General features: G+C 44.4%; 1 protein-coding gene across 2 annotated transcripts in view; it reads left to right on the top strand.

Annotated features, from left to right (window-relative positions):
- The window catches only part of CCNH (cyclin H), a 47,875-nt gene extending 28,953 nt beyond the window's left edge, over positions 1-18,922 (top strand). For both annotated transcript variants that reach the window (XM_068119886.2, XM_068119887.2), the window contains exons 5-10: positions 12,789-12,999; positions 13,728-13,891; positions 14,065-14,132; positions 15,499-15,610; positions 16,207-16,273; positions 18,819-18,922. In XM_068119886.2, coding sequence (XP_067975987.1) covers positions 12,789-12,999; positions 13,728-13,891; positions 14,065-14,132; positions 15,499-15,610; positions 16,207-16,273; positions 18,819-18,851 — 655 coding nt within the window. In that variant the 3' untranslated portion in view covers positions 18,852-18,922. The remainder of the gene's footprint in view (positions 1-12,788; positions 13,000-13,727; positions 13,892-14,064; positions 14,133-15,498; positions 15,611-16,206; positions 16,274-18,818) is intronic.
- The last annotated feature ends 478 nt before the right edge of the window (positions 18,923-19,400 follow it).

The raw sequence follows: 19,400 nt of genomic DNA, 5'->3' as shown, positions 1-19,400 counted from the left end.
GCATCCTCACCTCTCGGTCCTTCGTCTCCATTATCTCTGTCACCTCGTCCACCCTCATTGTCAGTTCCTCACGTACCATCTGACATTGCCTCTGTGTCGCTATTAATTCGTTTTTAATTTCTTTTTGTGTCGCCTTTAACCCTCCGAGTACTGCAGTGTTCCTTTGAACCTGCTCCACTAACTCCGTTTGTCCCTCCGTCAGCTGTTCCACCTCCTCTGTCAGACCCTCTATTCCCCCCTGTAACCTAGCCGTATTATTTCTCACCTCTTTCTCCATACGCTTCTCACCTCGCTTTACCTCCTCGCGTAGCCCCGAGACCTCCTCACTCACACCTCGTCGTATCTCCTCTTTCATCTCCTCCATCTCCCTTGTAGATGCCACCCTCATCTGTCCCAATTCATCCCTCTGAGCATCCAATTTGGTTTCTACCCCGATTTTTACCTCCTCTATCTGCTCTCCCATTTGTTTAATTTCTCGGACGGATTGCTCCCCTATCTCCCGCAATTTGCCTTCCATCCTATTTTCTAGCCCCATTAACCCATTCTTTACCTCTTTTATCCCGTTGTCTAACCCCTCAAATTTGCTGTCCATCTTCCCTATTTGGGCACTGGTACCCCTCACTTCGTCCCTCATTACCCCCATTTGCTCACTCTGAGCCTCCATTTTTGCTTCTAGCCCCATATTTGCCATTAGTATGGTTGCATTAATCTGCGCCATGAGGTCCCGCACATCAATTCCCGCTGTTTGCGCAGCGGGCGCGGCTACCCCGCGCTCGTGCGAGGTGCCTTTTTGCGCGCCTGAAACCTCGTGCGCGAGAGCGCCATTTTGTGCACCTGATACCCCCTCAACCACACCTTCTTTACTCTCCTCCACCATTTTCCCCACTTCTTCCCTGGGGTCCTGGGTCGATTCTACCCCGTCTATCTCTCCCACCGGCATCCCGTCGCCTTGACCAGCCATGGCGCGATTTCAAAATTCGGGTTTTCCTTTACAACAACACAAATTTCCAGCACTTTATAATTTTGAGCGCGTTAAGCGCGCTTCGGGTCCAATCCCACTTCCCGACACCAATTGTTACGGATCGCGGTTTAGATGGTATGATGGGCCGAGCGGATGGTCCAACCGCGACCGTTACAGGATCCCCGACTCACCCGATTCACCCAGAACTTTGGCCGTATCGCACCGCAGCTGCCCAATCTGGGAAAAGACTAAAACGACGAAATGCAAAGAGGAAAAGGAATAAAACGAGAAGACGGACAGAAGAGTAATCGGATTTATTGTACACGCACAAGCAAAAAGGAGCAATCAAGTTTATTTACAACACATAAGACGCAGGTGACACAGTGCAAATACTAGCTTATACAGACTTAATTAACCCAGGGACAGAACAAACAAAACAAACTCACGTACACAAGAAGGGTGGAAAGGCAGGAGGTGGATGGCTGGAGGGAGAGGAAGGTCCAAGGGGGTCCTGCAGCACGATCGCGCGTTTAGCAGCCGCCGTTCCTTCACGGCTTTGCTCAAAACCGCCGTCCAGGCCCCAAGTGGCTGTTGTGGCTGCTGTGGACGTCGCGTGCTTTGCCAGGACTTGTCTGACTCGTTGGTGTCCAAACCCTCAACTCTTTCTTGGTCCACTCACTCCTCACCACCGACTCCTCACCGCAACCAACGCAACCACTGACCACCACCACCGACTCCTCACCGCAACCAACGCAACCAACTGACCACCGACTCCTCTGACTGACTGACTCTCCACCCGCTTCTTGCGCGCGCGCCTTTATAGCGCCTCTAGCGATCAAGCCGCCGGCCTTCAGGACACGCCCATCGGTGTGCTCACCTCGGCCCTGGTTGGTCATGCGACCCTCTGGCTCCACCCTTGATGACGACGGGCGGGCACGCCTTTCTTCTCCGACCCGAGCGCTTGTTCAATGGTGGTTTTGGAGGGGAGGTAATTGGCAATCGAGGCTCGGCAATGACGAAAGGGGATGTAAAAGGAAATGGAGATTTTGGGGATGGGAATGAAAGGGGATCTATTCTTTTTCACTGGTGCAATGGAGTACTTCAATTAATGGGAGACACAGCCTTACCCTAAAACACAGAATAAGAGATAACTATCAAACAGGGGTATTCTATTATTTGGCTGACGTGTATGCTTGTGGACTAATTATGGGATGCCCTTTCACCTTTACACAGCTCCGGAGGCAGGGGGGCGCAGAATAAACAATAATCATCACCAATTTACCACAATACAACACAATCAAAAAAATACAGGCCTCATATCCGCAACAATATTTTGGTCTTTCAGTTCTTTCGCGCTTTTCCATACTGATAACTGTCTGTCACGTGTGGCAATTACAGTCAATTTTCTATCTCCTTTTTCGTCCCTTTCTTTATCACAAACAAAACAATTCCGCTTGAAGTCGAATTGTGCACTGAGTTTTGACCGTGTTGTCAAACTTTCCTTTGTTGAATCTTTGGTTTCGTTCAGGAGTTCAACTTTCACCTTTTTATGATGGATAGCCTTCTTACTTATGTACACAGACCGGCAGGTGGGGTGGAACTTTGGGCCTTTGCCAAGGAAGGAGTCCATGTTGCTTGCATCGTGCAGGAGACGTTGAGAAACTTCGTCATTTCTCTGTGATAAAGCTTGCAGAAGGTTTGGGTAGCCTACGTTCGTGAGGTTGGATAGAGAACATGACGTATTCTGTTGATAGATAACGCAGGCATCATAATCTGGCAGATTAGAAAACTGCCTCTTCTGGCCAATTATCATTGGTTGTTCTTCGGTCTCCATTCTGGTGAACAGGCTCGAAAAGTAGACCTGAAAAACAAACCAGTTCATTTTACCACTCATTCCCAATGTGGTATTATTCAAACATTCACCAAAATAGTGTATAAATTATAGGATTGAGACAAGGGATTTTAGGCTTTAGTCTTCATCATGAGGTCGGCAAATTGAGTACCAGTTCACTGGTAATTCCCTTTGTGTTGCAAGAGGCGACTAACAGGGTTGGTGACAGGAAGGGCATCCGGCCATAAAACATTGCTTCAAAAAGGGGACCACTGTGCCCGAAAAAGGCTAACCCCTGCACTTTTTTTTTCTTCTTTTTTTTGTATACAAGATCGAGGCTCGTGAAAGAGCGAACATGAATCACACAGAAAGACAAACCGACACATAAAACATATAACATCTGGAGCGGTAGACAAGATGGGGAGAAAGGGGGAAGGACGCAAAACACAACATTTGAGAGCAGGGACCGAGAGACATGGAGACATGGAGAGATCTGAGAGAGGGCGAGGGCTTTGGGGGGTGGGCATGGGAAGGGGGGGGGGGGGGGGAGAGGTATAAAACAGATGGACACTGCCAGGAATTCCAGGAAAGAAGTTGGAATTTCAAACAAGGTGGATCTGGGGTGAATTAGTGGGGGTAGAAAACATCAAGGTTTTGGATGGGGGAAGATAAGAGATGGTGGTGAACAGCTGTTTTAAAGACCTGGAGGGAGGAGTGGGATTGAAGGGAGTGAGGGAGTTTGTTCCAGAGGCGGGAGAAAAGAGGAATGAAAGAGTGAAGGTGAGCAGAGAGCCGACATTTCGGCAGTTTAACCATCAGAGGGTTTCTGGCAGATCTTGTGCGACCTGTAGGAATATTTGGGGGACAGAGCACAGAGAGAGCTGGGGGTGCAAGTCCCGGAGAGGAGTCTGTAGAAGACAGAAAGACCACCTACCTGCCTGCGGTGAGTGAGTGAAAGGCCCTCAGAGATAGCTTCATCGCGGGAGATTCCAATAATTCTGAAAGCTTTGGTTTCAACAGCGTGAAGCCGAGCTAGGTGTGAGGCAGGAGCACCGGCCCATAGGGGAGAACAGTATTCCATTGAGCTGCGGATGAAAGCCTTGTATGTGGTGAGGATCTCAGGTGTGCCGAGGAAGGACTTCGCACAACGGAGGATGCCCAGTCGGCGACTGGCTTTGGAGGCCAGCTTGGAAATGTGGTTTTCCCAAGAAAGATCATGGCAGATAGTGAGACCCAAAAGCTTGAGCGACAGAACTTCTTGGAGAGGATTGTTGAGAAAGTAGATGGGAGGGTTGTCCAGTCGATCTTTTCGGAGAGACATAGTAAGAGTGTGAGATTTGTCAGGATTGAAAGACATGTTCCACTTGTTTGACCAGTCTGTGATTTTGTCCAAGTCTTCAGAGAGTGAGGAGGCTGCAGACTGCCGATCTGAGGGAAGAGGATTGGAGCGGCAGAGAGTGGAGTCATCAGCAAAGAGATAGAGAGGATTTTCAAGAGAGTCAGAGAGATCATTGATGAAGACCAGAAAAAGCACAGGGCCCAGAACACTGCCTTGGGGAACTCCAGCCTGAACAGGAAGAGGAGATGAGAGAAACCCATTCAGGGCCACACGACGACGACTAGAGAGGATGTCCGCCAGCCATGCGTGGAGATTTCCATGGATACCAAAGGAGGAGAGTTTGGTGAGCAGAGCGGGGTGCCAGACCGTATCGAAGGCACGTGATATGTCGAGGGAGACAGCTCTAATTTCCTGTTTGGCATTGAGGACCTCCATCCATTGTTGAGACAGCAGAAGCAGCATGTCCAGAGTAGAGTGACCTGGTCTGAAACCAAATTGATGATCAGAGATCAAGCCATTGGAGAAGAGGAAAGATTGCATATCCGAAGCAATGATGGATTCCATGACTTTGCTGATAATTCGGAGAAGGCTGATTGGTCTGTAGTTGCTAGGATCTGTTTTTGCACCTTTTTTGTGCAAAGCGGTGATGTTGGCTGATTTCCAAGCAGATGGCAGTTGACCTTGAGCAAAAGATAGGGTGAAGAGAACAGAGAGAGGGTGAGATAGAGCGGCAGAGCAGGATTTTAGGACCCGTGGGCTGATGCCGTCAGGTCAAGTTGCAAAATCAGAGTCGAGGGTTGACAGAAACCTTTCCACCTTGTCAGGAGGAAAGGACACGGAGTCCAGGAGCAGCTGGGTACGACTGGGTATGGTGGGTACAGAGAGGGATGGGTTTGGGACACAAGATTTAGAGGCAAACACAGAGTTAAGGCATTCAGCTTTTTCACGTGCGGAGTCAGCTGTGTAGCCGTTGGAGGTAAGGGAGGGGATGGAGGGGGAACAAACACCAGAAACGGATTTGACCAGACGCCACCAGGATTTGGAAGAGGGAGACAGATAAGAGAGTTCGGTCTCTGCAGGCAAAAATGGCCTCGACAAGGTGGTTTTTATACTTGAAGGTTATAATCCTCATGGGCTTCCGTACATTTTGAAATACTTTAACAAAAGGGATAAAGTGATGAATTTAGAAGAAACGCTTCATCTATCATACTTAATAGATTGTTGTCCTTGATTATGATACAACGGCAATCCTTCTAACCCCGTTTTTAGGGTTTTATCAGACACCTGAGAAATGTACAGTGTGGTTTCATGCATTGAAGTACAGTGTCATGAAAGGTCATGCAATGCCCTAATTATTATATGTCTCTGTACTATTAATTACAAACAACATACCTTGGTCTAGTTTGCTGACAGATGAGGGTTTCTCGGCATGCACCAATCAACTCATTTTCCATGTGACATTTTAAAATTTTCACTTGAAACGCCTGTTTTCCAAGGAAGGAGATTAGCATCTTCAATTACTGAAGAGCCCTTTGTTTTATGAAAGTATGGTGGCCCGTTAGGCTCATTCTTCGAAGACAGCTATGGTGCAGGAAAAGGAATTGCATTGAAATGGTTAACTAGATACTGGTGTAAAGGGGTTAAATAATGGGCTTTGGCATGGTATAGTGTATAAAAAAAAAAATAACCACCTTTAGAGGCCATTTTTCCCCGCAAGCGGGGGTTGGCCTTTTTCGGGAACCGTGGTTGTTGTTGTTTTTTGGTCCCCTTTTTGAAGCAATGTTTTACGGCCGGATGCCCTTCCTGACGCCAACCCTTTTTGCCGCCTTTAGCGACAAACAGGGAATTACCAGTGAACTGGTACTCAATTAGCCGACCTCGGAAGGATGACAGGCTGAGTCAACCCCCCTGGCATTAATTCAGCGATCGAAGGGGATTCGAACCCAGGATCCTAGGCTATCCTAAGCCGGCACCCTAGCCGCTAGCCCAACAACAGGGATTTGTGTATAAAGTATAATAATTAATATCATTCATCCCTCACCTGAATGCATATATATGTATATATACGACGTACGAAATACAATTTTTGATTGCTTTATAAAGTATTTGAATTGTATGCAAAAGGCGAAAAGGGGTTAATATTGTCATACAAAGGGTTAAAAGAGGCATTTAGCACTTATAAGAGTAATTAAATCATTAAGATACCCTGGTTTGGTTTTCTTCCCTGCTTCAAAATTAACTTTGTAGCATTATTCGAAAAATATCTCAAAATCTCCATTTTTTTTTTTACCATTTTCTCAAAATTTATCTCTGAAACAGGAGGGGTTAACACCGTAATGCTAATATATTTATAAAGTTTCTTGATATTAAAAACTTCCTATATAGTCCTAAAATATGAGTCAGTTTTCTTTTTATAACCTCTTTGCATTTTTGGATTTTAACCCTTTTATTGCACAGGTATCCCAGATTTTCACTTCCCCTTCAACTTCGTGACCTTTTGACCTCTGATGATGTCATCGATGACGTCATCAAAATTTGCATACCACCAATTTTAAGCCTGATGCAAGGCCTTTCCAATGATACTCAATCCAAGTGGTTTTATTAACTAAAAATATATAATAAAGGCATTCTTATTTCCCCTACCCCTAATTTTTGGCTCTAATCAAATTGGGACGCAAGTTCAGATTCGAGCCCATACCGTGAGTTCGCAAGAAGATCGGCCAAGTTAACAAGTCATTTCATATGCGGAATGTATATACCTACACAAAAACATATAAGAAAAAAGTATAACATGCTTGATCACCTCCTTCAGAATTTTGGGTATATGGCTCCCCTACTACTATTTTCTGCATCTCCCCTTGTTAACCCCCTTGCTCGCATTTCTTCTTCCACCATCTTTAGCCAAGTCTTTCTCGGTCTTCCCCGTCCTCTACTTCCTTCTACATTCATTTCCATCGCTCTTCTCAACCAGTCACTTTCATCCTTCCTCAACACATGACCAAACCATCTCAACCTGTTCCTCTTCACAGCATCAATCACAGGCTCTATTCCCATCATCTTTCGCAATTCATCATTTGTCTTCCTCTCTCTCAACGATACTCCGCACATCCACCGAACCATTTGCATTTCCATCCTTTCCAGCCTTCATTGCTGCTCTACGTTCATTACCCATGTCTCGCTCCCATAAATCATAACATTTCTCACACATGCAACATACACCTTTCCCTTCAGCTTCAACGACACTCCCCTCCTCGTCAGCACGCCACTCAGTTCCCGAAACCTCTTCCATGCACATTTCACTCGAGCAACCGTTGCCGAGTCTGATCCAGCTTCTCCATTCAGCATGTCTCCGAGATAGCAAAATGTTTTCACACCTTCCAGCTTCACGCCGTCTCCAAGATCCAACTCAACATTTCCTCCATCTGCAGCTCCCTCTGTGCACACCTTACATTTGAATGTAGCTGCCACACTGGTTAATGACCCTCTCAGACCACTACATTTTTGATGAACTCACTCAGCGCCCATTGTACATTGAATGGAGTTCACTCCGACACCCTTCCTGCACACAGCACACGGCCACTTCCCAGTTCTTTCCACCTCACCACATGCTTTACCACTTGCCATCACCTTCGTCTTTCCGATATTCACCTTCAGACCTTTTGTCTCCATACATTCCTTCCACTTGTTCGTCTTTTCCTTCAGTCCATCCATACTTTCCGCAATCAACACCAGATCATCTGCATACAACAACTCCCACGGTAAACCCTCCTTTACGCTCTCAGCCAGCACCTCCATCACAGCTACAAATAGTAGTGGACTTAGTACTGACCCCTGATGCACTCCCACCTTCAAATCAAACTCACCACTGTTCCCGTCCTTCGTCCTTACAGCTGTGCGCACTCTTTTGTACATTGCCATCACTACTCTGATCAACCACTCCTCCACTCCTAACTTCCTCAATGCCCACGTCAATACTTCGCGTGGAACCCTATCGAATGCTTTCTCCAGATCAACAAACCCAAGAAACAACTTCTTCCTCTTCTCCATGCACTTCTCCTGCAACTGCCTCACAATAAAGAGCGCGTCTGTCGTTCCTCTTCCTGGCATAAATCCAAACTGCATTTCGTCGATGTTCACCTTCTTCGTTATCCTCCTCTCCAACACCCTTTCCAATACCTTCATTCCATGCTCCAATAACTTTATCGCTCGGTACGAGCCACACTCCAGAGGGTCACCTTTCCCCTTTTATAGAGGGACGAGGGTACTCAGTTCCCAATCCACTGGAATGCTGCCTTCTTTCACCACCAGATTACAGATCTCTGTCATTCTCTTCACACCCCAACTTCCTGCTGCCTTCAACATATCTCCCGCAAATCCCGTCGGCCCTCCCGCTTTTCTACTCTTCATTGCTTTTATCGCTTCCTCAACATCCTTCTCAGTTATCTTCTCTGCCGGTCCTAAAACTGGGTTACTCTCTATGTTGCCATCCCATTCATTCTCTGTATTCAACAGCATTTCCATATATCTTTTCCATCTTCCTTTAATTCCATCTGGGTCCACAACGATTTGTCCCACTTCATCCTTCAAGCAACTCACCCCCATCACGTCACACCTCTCTTTCGCTTTCTGCTTTGCAATCCTGAATACCGCTCTCTGACCCTCTTCCGAATCCAAGCGTTCTCCGAACATTTTCCTACATGCCTCCTGCGCCTTTGCTACCTCTTTCTTTGCAGCCTTCTTGGCTGCCTTATAACTTTCATGCTCTGCTTTTTCTGCTCCCATACCCTTCGCCTTCTGCCACTCCTTGAACTTCTTCCTCTTCTCGTCAATCCTCTTTCCAACTTCATCATCCCACCACCATGTTTCCGAGTGCCTCGGTGGTCCTTTTGTCCATCCACATACCTCACCAACGGCTCCCAACAGACTATCTTTCATTGACATCCAACCACTTTCAAGCTCAACCACATCATACGCTCCCATACTCAGACTCTCTTTTAATGCCTCCCTTACGGTCACCTCTTTCAACCTCCACACCTTCATTCTCAGTTGGTAGTTCACACGCCGAGCTCTCCTCGCACCTTTCACCCTTATGTCGCAGACAACCAAGTGGTGCTGTGAAACAGCCTCCTCCCCCGGGATCACCTTTGTGTCCCGGAGGTGCCCCCTATCTCGCATACGCACCATCAGGTAGTCAACAGTTGTCGTCGACCCACCTGACGTGTATGTAACAAGCTTATTATCCTCTTTCTGGAACTGAGTATTACAAATCAACAAATCAGCTCCATCAACAAACTCCAAAATCCTTTCACCTTCTCCATTTCTCACACCATATCCGTAACCCCATGAACTCCCTCAACACCGTCCATACTCCTTCCCACATGTCCATTTAGGTCTACTCCTACCACAACAACTTCCTCATCTTTCACGTTTTCCATCAGCTTCTCTATCGCACACCAGAACTTGTCCTTCTCTTTATCGCTCCGACCAACCTGCGGAGCATATCCCGAGATGGCATTCACCAAGAGCTTTCCAATCATCATTTGCACCATCATCAACCTATCACTCACTCTAGTCACACTCACCACACTGTCTGCAAACTCCTCAGAAAACAGGACACCAACACCATTCATGCCCTCCGGGCACCCTTGCCACACAAACTTGTATTTCTGTCCCTGCCTACCCTTCACCATTCTCACACCACTTCCCTTCCATCTCGTTTCTTGCACACAACATATGTCCACCACTTCTCCTGATCTCCCTGTCATTGTCCCTACATTCCATGTCCCAAACCTCAGAAACTGATCTCCACTTCGGGCTGTACCCTGCCCATATGTAGTTGTAATTGTCATAGTTCTCTTTTTGAGGCAATGTTTTTATGGCCGGATGCCCTTCCTGATGCCCAACCCTCTTAGTTGCCTCCTGCGACACGCAGGGATATGGTGTACCTATTCTAATCCAGGGTACACACCGGGAATTTTTAAAACGCCAATGATATTGTATTTATTTATTATTTATGAACTGTTGTTGTTGTAGACTGTTATCAATCTTTATGTTTTAATATTGAAATTATTTGCATTTCGCAAAGTAATGTAGGCCTACCCAGTACTGATATAGGCCTAAGTATTTGTTAAATAAATTCTTGATTGGAACAAATGTACTGCAGTAGGTTCGGTTGTCAGTGTCTCCCTTTACAATGTGAACATAGGTCACGCCGTTCACGTAGTTTACAATCGCCGTCAGTGGTGGACCGCTTATGCCCCGGCGCGATGCCTCCTTCCGTATCTCTGTGTAAAGAGTAGCACATACTTTGCAGCGAAGCAATTTCACCAAGCCTTCCCCATCTCGCAACCCGCTTCAAAAACGTCGCTGAATGACCATTTTTGTAATGTTTTTGAGGCGACATTTTCGTTTTTTTTTTGCTTAGCAACAGATGCCATTTTGAAAAGGAAGTCTGTGATTTAGACCGATGCGCATGTCCGTCAAAGTGGAAGTCATATCACGAACCTGAATGTGGGAAACTACATGCTATCTGCTTTGCCGGCCTAATTTTGTTGGAAATAAAACTCAACTTCTAAAATAGTTAGCTGAAAATCACACGTGAAGGTAAATACTACATCTTTTTGCCTTACACTGCCTTTCTGCGATGGGAAACGTACTTTCAGTTCCGTGTTTTTGCTATCACGTTACCGACACGCAACCGGTAACGATCGTTTCCGTGAAATCCGCAGGCCTGTATTGCCGGCACTATGGTCAAATTCATGCCCTAACTACTGCTGAGAAAGCAATAACAAACCACCAGTGTAACCTCGTTTAGCAAGCTGCTTCGGCAGCACCTCTGCAGTAAAGGCCCTGCCTGAGAGAATGCCACATTGTTATTTGGGTGATAAATATAAACAACAGATTACTGCCTCGATTGCTGAGGCCTATTTTCACAAGGCCCATGATGTCTATCGGCTCAACTTATTTAACTGTCGCTTTGGTCATTTTACACTGAAGGGAAAACTTGTAGGGAGGGCATGGTGATTTCAAAAATGACAGCTTCAAAGATGTCTTTGACTTTGAATAGCAGTCAACACCAATATGGTGGTGATTGTATAGAAATTGTGGGTAGTCAGGTGACTTCCACCCATTGGTTGGCCACTTGGACGCATGTGCACAGAGACACCCGCACGGCTTCTTTTATAGTATAGATATTGTTGCGTTTGTGGGGGTAAACAAATAAATACCTTAGGAAAGTTAGAAATGTGTAAATTAGAATGCTCCGTATGCCACGAAGAAGCTATCTCGATGTACATAAGTAGGCCGTCTGTCTGGGTAAGAGCGTTTGCATGTTGCCATAAGTGGCTTGGCTTTGTGCTAATTATTTATAGGGCTTAAAGATGAATTCTCCAGTGTGTAATTTGCCTCCTGTGGTCTTCCCTTCTGTTTTATTACATTCGGCCAGCCAGGAAATTGAGGGCTCAGTAAAACAACGATAGCGCTGTAATGGGACTCATGCGCTCACAATGCCGTCCGGGCCGACAAACAGCATTTGCCAGGAAACCCCGACATCATCCGAAGATAGATTAGACTCCTCCCCCCGACGACTCGTAACGAGGAGGCCACGCCCCAGTCTTCGTGATTGGTGGAGGCACGATGTGATGATTGAGTAGCGCTCGGTGATTGGACAGAGTGTGACGTCAGCGTGGAACATTCGTGAGCTGAAGGGAAAATACGCTATCTTGGTCTCCCTCTTTGTCCTGACATTAGTCGAAGGCGGTCGCGCTCTTGTCTCTTGTGTGCTGGCTTTCAATGAGGATGGATGTGTGCCTTTTGCTGTCTCTTCTCTTTGTGCTGGTGGAGGCGGTCGCATTCCTTCTTCTGGTCCTGGCATTCGTTGGAGGCAGTCACATTCTCTCTTCTGGTCCTGTCTGCATGGCAGACGGTCACTCCTCTCGTCTGTGCTTGTGCAGAGAACCTTCGGAGCATTGTGGAGTTTTTGCAACGTTAGGGGAGGGGGGTGTCATTGGACTGTGGTGTCTTTCCGGGGAGCTGGGGCCGCGTTTCACTTGGCGGTGGAAGCGAGGAAGGACTGGTTGAGTGCCTGCTTGCGCTTGGGCGTTTTCGGTGCCATTATTGGGGCACGTCCCGCGCAAGCGTCTACACTGAGAGCATGTCTACGCACTTTGGGCCAGAGCTGAGGGTCAGTCCTACAGTAAGGGAAGTTCTTTTTTATTAATCTTTTCCCCTTGTCTGTTTATGAGTCTGAGTGGAAACATCTCAAGTTAGGAAATCGTTTTTACCTCACATTCATTTTATTTGGTTTACAATTATTTTTAATAAATTCATTATTTGTTGCATTTTCAATGGTGTCGTGTTTATTTCTCTGTGGGGCTCGGATTAACCCAGTTTCGGCCGTCCAATCAGGTAAGGCTTCGGTCCCTGCACCGCGCGCACCAGAAAAAATAATCCCGCCAAGGTTCGAAGTACGCCTCAGAGTTAAAGCTCGTTTCGGTCATTCGTCCTTTTGGGGTGTTAACCCGGGGACACAACAATATACATATATCTATGGCAGCCATTTATAACTGTGCTTTACTGCATGTAGCTGATTTGAGTGGTGCTTTATCTTGAGTTTTCTTAATGCTTCCATATGTGCTCTCCATTTTACTCCTTCAAAGGCTGACCTGTGCTTACCTGGCTTGCAAGGTCGATGAATTCAACGTGTCGGCAACACAATTTGTTGGCAACCTTAAGGAAGATGAGTGTGGCCGTGAGCGTGCGTTGGAACTTGTCCTGGGCAGTGAGCTGCTTCTTATCCAAGAACTATCCTTCCACCTGACAGTGCACACACCTTACCGTCCACTTGAGGGACTACTTATCCATCTGAAGGTATGTTGTGTGAGGAAATGTGCCTCACGTTTAACAATCAGCTTTTTCCACGAATGATTCTCGCATCCTTGTTCCTTATTATAGGTTTTGTTGAATTAAGCCACGATACCAAAACATTCACGACATGTTATTTATTTTTGTGAGATTGTTCAAGGAAAGGTGTGTGTATATACTTTCCGCCATAAAAAAAACACATGATTGGTGTTGATGTGATTTATTTATCATGGGACACACATGAGGCACAGACCAATGATTTGATTCCTCTCGTTTTATGTCGGACGTTGCATTGCAATGGATTGTTAAAGAATGTAGTCCATGTGTTTATTGGATGATCTGCATGCTGGCATCTCAAAGACTTTCAAATTTGCTCAGAATGTAACGTGTCACCTCTAAAAACCTAAGGGTGCATGAGTTGCATGAGGTAATTATGTTACGTGGGAACTTGCAATCAGGTGTTTTGCACATCCCTCGTGCCAAAAATGCACTTGGAATGAAGAGCAGTCCGACAATTACATTATAATTTCTACAAGTGTTTTTTTTTTTATGGTGGAGAGTATATTTTATGAGAATCTGGATTTCATATTTTGTGCAACTTGTGGAAAAAATTAATAAATTCTGATCCAAGCATTATCTGAGAAATCCGGTTGTTCCACTAGCTTTGCTCCATGCTCAGGTATGTTTACACCTCAAAAAAACGGATACGTGCACTTATTATCGTTCCCTGCCAGACATGCTGCCCGAGTGTGGAGCACCCTGAAAGTTTACGCAAGGGGACAGAGGAGTTTCTGCAGCGAGCTTTGAGCACAGATGTGGGGTTGCTTGCATCACCTTCGCAGATTGCTCTTGCTGCTCTCTATTTTGCGGCTTCACAAGCTGGTGTCAGCCTGGATAGGTTCTTGTTTTGGGTTTTTTTTAACATTACTGCTTTTGCAGTGTATACTGCCTTTTCCAGTAGTATTGTAGAAAAGAGATCATGGCAAATAAACATTTATTTTGAGCCTCCTTTTTTATTGTGCATTTATTATTTTCTTTTTTTTTCCTCCTACTAACCGCACTCCTTCACAGTTACATTTCTGAAATCCTGGTGCAACAGGACAAAGACAGATCTTCCCATTTGATGGAAACCATTCAGAGTGAGTGCGATGGCGACCAGTGGGATATTTGGGAATCCTAAGTTTATGCCTCAACTTTAATTTAAAACCTTTCTTGTGGTTTGTGGTGTTGGTGTTATTATAACCGTATAATATCTGATGAGCTTGCATTGTTACTAAAACTAGACTGGCACTTGGGAGAGCGCATAGCTCAGCCAGACTGAAAGGTTTACGTTTTGGATCCCACTGATGGACCGTATCTTCACCAAAATCTAATCGATTCATCTTTGTCACACACCCAACATGTCTGCCAAGTTTTCTCTGAACCGGTCTCAAATTTTTGCGATATGTTGTATATTGGTTTTAGCCCTCTCTCTCAATGGTGAAGAATCACTTGAAAAATGTTGGTATCCAGATTTGGATCTTCACCAAAATGTAATCAATTCGTCCTTGTGACACACCCAACGTGGCCACCAAGTTTCGTTCGAATCTACCCATAACTATGTGAGATATCCTGCTCACAGACAGACAAACAGGAGGAAAAATTACTTTTGTCCACCTTTGGTGGCAGAGATACTAATGCTTTGAGGTAATGTGTCTTCTTCCTCAAAAGGTTAATGTTCCAAATGGAGTTAGTAAATCTCTTCGATACCCAATATGGGTTATTGTTGGGGTTTTTTTGTATACATTGGGCGAAAATAACTTTGCGATCAACGTGCTCTGCACAGCCGGTTCGACCGTTGGCACTTGGGTAAATTGGGTCATTGGGTCATTCCCCCTCATTCCTTGGGTCATTCCCCCTCTTACCCAACCGTTGGCGTTACGTGGATCCAAGAAATGCATAATTGTAACTTTGATTGATTTGTGCTTTAGAGTGAGCCATATTTTGACAACTTTACATCATTCTTTTTTTTCTTTTTTTTTTGTTATGATGCATCTAACAATGTCACTGCTGCTTATATTACACTGGACATTTTATGATAATGGAAGTGCCAACACAGAAAAAGTGAAGGTTCCTCACCTTCAACTATACATTGGTTTGACATACCTCTACAACTGAGGTGGTTTCATAATCCAGAAGCAGCCAGAGATTCCCTGGAAATTTGCAATCTTTTCACCAGCTGTGAAATCGAACTTCAACATTAAAACATATCACCCTTATTTTATTCATTCATTCATTCATTCACTCGTTTCTACATTAGCATTGAGTCTTCAACTAACCTTATAAAGCCCTATATAATAAATAATTCCTTCTATTTTGAATCACAGGTATGCAGGCGTCAACATTGCACACACACATACACCCGCTAATAGTCACTGGTATTTAATTTGTGACTATGCATCTGTAAGTGATTTCTCGTGGTCATGGTTCTTTCGACACAATATTACAACGTGTGTCTCTTTGCAGAACTTGAGGCGTTGGTGAAGGCAGCTGAACCCCCATCTGTCGATGATGTGAATCGTGCCAAGCAAGCCTTCGAAGGAGCCACGGCTTACCTGCGCAGCCTCGGCTTTCTCCTGTGAATTAATTTATTATTATTATTAATTGCTGTGGGTTTGCACAATTGCTGTGGCTGTATTATTAATCCTGGTGTGTACCCCGGTTTAGAATAGGTACACCGTATCCCTGCGCATCGCAAGAGGCGACTAAGGGTTGGCGTCAGGAAGGGCATCCGGCCATAAAAACATTGCCTCAAACAGGGAACCATGATTGTCTTGGGGCCCGCAAGGCCAACCCCCGCTCAAGCAGGGAAAATGGCCTTAAAACGATCATTCATTCATTCATTCATTCATTTCATTCATTCATTCATTAATTGCCTTTTTCTGACACTCATCACTCTGTATTTGTGTTGCATTTTTGGAGGCCAAGTTTTAGTCACAATTTCTGGGAACATGACCGTGCCTTTCAACCATCCGATTTGTTTGTAAACGAATCGGAAGATGGAGCTCTATATGCGAGCATACACAATAAAGTCATGGAGCAATATTGGGTGATGAATTGTCCATTGCAATATACAGACATGCTCCTCACTGTCATTTTATCTAATATTGTGGGTGATCATTGTGCTTGTGGTTGCTGTTTCTGTAAATAAACGAGCGTGTGTTATGTCCACAGAGGAAAGAGAAAACAAAACCCTGAGGTGGAGGAAGACCCCACTACATCAAAGATGGCAAAATGCCAGGTGCTTCCATCTACACTGCCTACCTGGTGCCCTGTAAAACTCATTGATTTGCAAATATGATCTGGAATGGAGTCGCCTAAATGCAAAAGCAAACATTCTTCACAGATTCACAAGCAGAGCGAATCCTTCAGCATGTGTAGACTGAATGAGCAGCAGTGTAACCGTGCCTTTGTAGATTTTTACACCATAATATAGGTCACAGATGCACTGTAGGTATAATATAATAGATTATAAAACCGACTGGTGTCAGTTTTATTTCTGTCTTACCAGAGCTATAATCCACACGAGTGCTTGTAGAACCAAAATGCTGCTCAGTTAGGCCTCACATAACAATGGAGATGCCTTCCTGAAAAGTGTCATGTTAAGCGAAGCAAACTTTTACATTGGCCTAATCAGCGATTATATAAAGAGGGATTAAGTTATTGCGTCAGGCGATCTTTGGCCGGTTTCAACCCGAGCAATGACATCTCCTTTAATATAAAGGTTCGTGCTGCCATACGCTTTCAGTAAGGCCCTGTCTCATACACATTAAGCTCTTGTTGAGGTGTGTAGCCCCCTTCGATAATTTTGTTCAAACCGTTAGGGTAATTTGTGGCCACTTTATTGTCACTGATAAACTGAAGTGTTGCAAACTCACAGCCACATGAATCGTACAAATGGAAGAATTATGAGGTTAACTTGTATGGGGCCCTGGGTCCTATTTATTGATCAAAGTGAACTTGTTTATTATTTATATATTTGTTCATGAGTATTACCACAGAATCTCGTTATAACAATAGCTAGATTCCATTTACTTATTGTAACATGAAAAGTTTGTTTTACTGAACAATCTCCCCAATGATAAATAGAGGTTACCCCATGGCATTCAGAGTGCCTGAGTGCAATGTACTGCTATGGCAATGGCATTTTGTCTCCATCTCCACCCCAAAATGCTACATTTCACTTTATACGGTTTGACCTGCAAATCCCATTTCCTCTGAATCCTACTATTAATTTGCAATTGGTCACTGGCTTTGACACCAATACAATTTTTTTATTACGGAATTTCATTAGAGCCTAGCGCAGAACAACTTGTGAGTGCACGTGGGTCCCGGCGGTCCCACTGGCCTAGCGCTACCATGTTTAGACAGCGAAAGTCCGTCCCCGGGCACCACGTCTGACTGTCTTATTCAGAGAGCATGGCGACGTGCTTCGCTGCATACTCGGCATCAAAAGCTACGTGTATCAAATGGAACATCTCGCCACCATTAGAGCATTTACATTGCATCAGATGTGGCAATAAATGTGAATAGCTTCTCCCAGCTTGCCGGCTCGACAACAGAAGACACCATTTGCATTTTTGCCACCACATCCCTACCATGTTTAGAATTCTGTGTGGGCAGCAGTAACTTGCTAGTCATGCTTAATGATGAAGGAATACCATCGTTTTATTTAATTTCTCTACAATGGCTCAATGGGTTTTGATTGTTTTTTTTTTTATGCCTCCACGGAGGCATTATGTTTTCTGGTTGTCCGTCCATACGTCCGTAAGGGCTAAACCTAATTTTTCTCAGCAACCATATGTCCGATTGAGACAAAACTTTCAGGATAGGAGTGACACCCATGCAGAATGTTTTAATTATAATTGTGACGTCATAGGTCACGTGATATGGCAGCCATCTTGGATTAAATGCAAATAATTAAAAAAAAAATTCTGGAAAAATGTGAAACAGCATATTGTCAAGTACTCCGAATGGGGAACAAAAGCATGATAATGATGACATCGGTGAAGTGGTTTACCAGCCATAAATATTTTAATCGAATGCCTTATCCTAAAAATTTGAAATTGCATGCACATGATCTCTAACCCATTTGAATTGAAATATTAAACTTATGACATCATATATCACATGGTTTGGCAGCCATATTGGATTGAAGGAAAATATGAAATAACTATCATTGAAACAGACATTGAAACATTGAAAAATAACCCTATCGATGTGTAATTTTGCAAATGTCATCGACCACCATTGTTGCATAGTTTGAAAATTATGACGTCATAGGTCGCGTGGTTTGGCGGCCATCTTGGATAGAAAAACGAACCGTATCGAATCAACACAAAACTCCACAAACGTGATCCTCTACCCATACATATACAGAGTGCACATTTTGATGTCATATGTCACATGGTTTGGCAGCCATGTTAGCTTGAAAGTCGATATTTCAAAAAAATCCCTTCTCCGAAACCGCTTCACCGATCAATGTGAAACCTGTCCTGTGGTAAAAATGTGATGCTTCAAAACAGATGAAGGGATTTAAACCAATTATTTTATTTTTTATTTTTTTTAGGACAGTGAACGAGGGCATATACCCATTGTCAATGGCAGGGACTAAGTGGAGGCATATTGGCGACTCAGTCGCATTGCTTTAGTTAAATAAAAATAAATCTACATTTCACTTTATCATATTGTTCAAATTCACTCATTAAAATGGCATTAATTGTAACAATATTTCCTTGTATAACAAGACTTGTTAATAATGTCTTCCTCACAACTTTATTTTTCAGGGTTTCTCAAGTGATGAAGAACTGGATTTATGAACTTTGAAAATCTTTTTGCTACAAATGTATATATATTGTGACTTTTGTAATTAAATTACTATTTGTTCAGACTCATTGCTACGTCGTGTGTTTTTATACGTTGGTCAATTGATAGGTAGATATCAAAAGCCAATCTTTACGCATTATAAACCGAGTATATTTGGTGAAAACACTATGGCAGCAAATAGAATTGATACGATGCCCGAGAGACGTGCACAATCGCATATTGGCTGTCTATCCTGGATTGGATTGTTGTCCCAACTATAAACTGTCATCCTGGTATTTTACAGGTAGGTTGATTCATCAATGTGCGCACCGTTAAACTGGGAGTCCCGTCTGCTTATATTACTCGGTCGTTGGTCTTTCACGAAGAGTAGGTGAGCATATCGCCATATTGCCGATAGATACCCTGAACGAAATCCTACCCTTGAATCCTACCAGCAGACTCTTGCTGGTTGATGGGTGCACTGTCGTAAAGGGTGGTGTTGGGAATCCCGTGCAAATGATAACTAATTATCTTGATACACCTGGCATTGAACATCTTTCCTT

Source organism: Myxine glutinosa, chromosome 6, assembly GCF_964187855.1.
Source record: "Myxine glutinosa chromosome 6, kmMyxGlut1.1, whole genome shotgun sequence".
In the NCBI taxonomy this organism is placed as follows: Eukaryota; Metazoa; Chordata; class Myxini; order Myxiniformes; family Myxinidae; genus Myxine; species Myxine glutinosa.
Note: the sequence above shows the minus strand (reverse complement) of the source record. Positions and strands in the feature narration are given on the sequence as shown.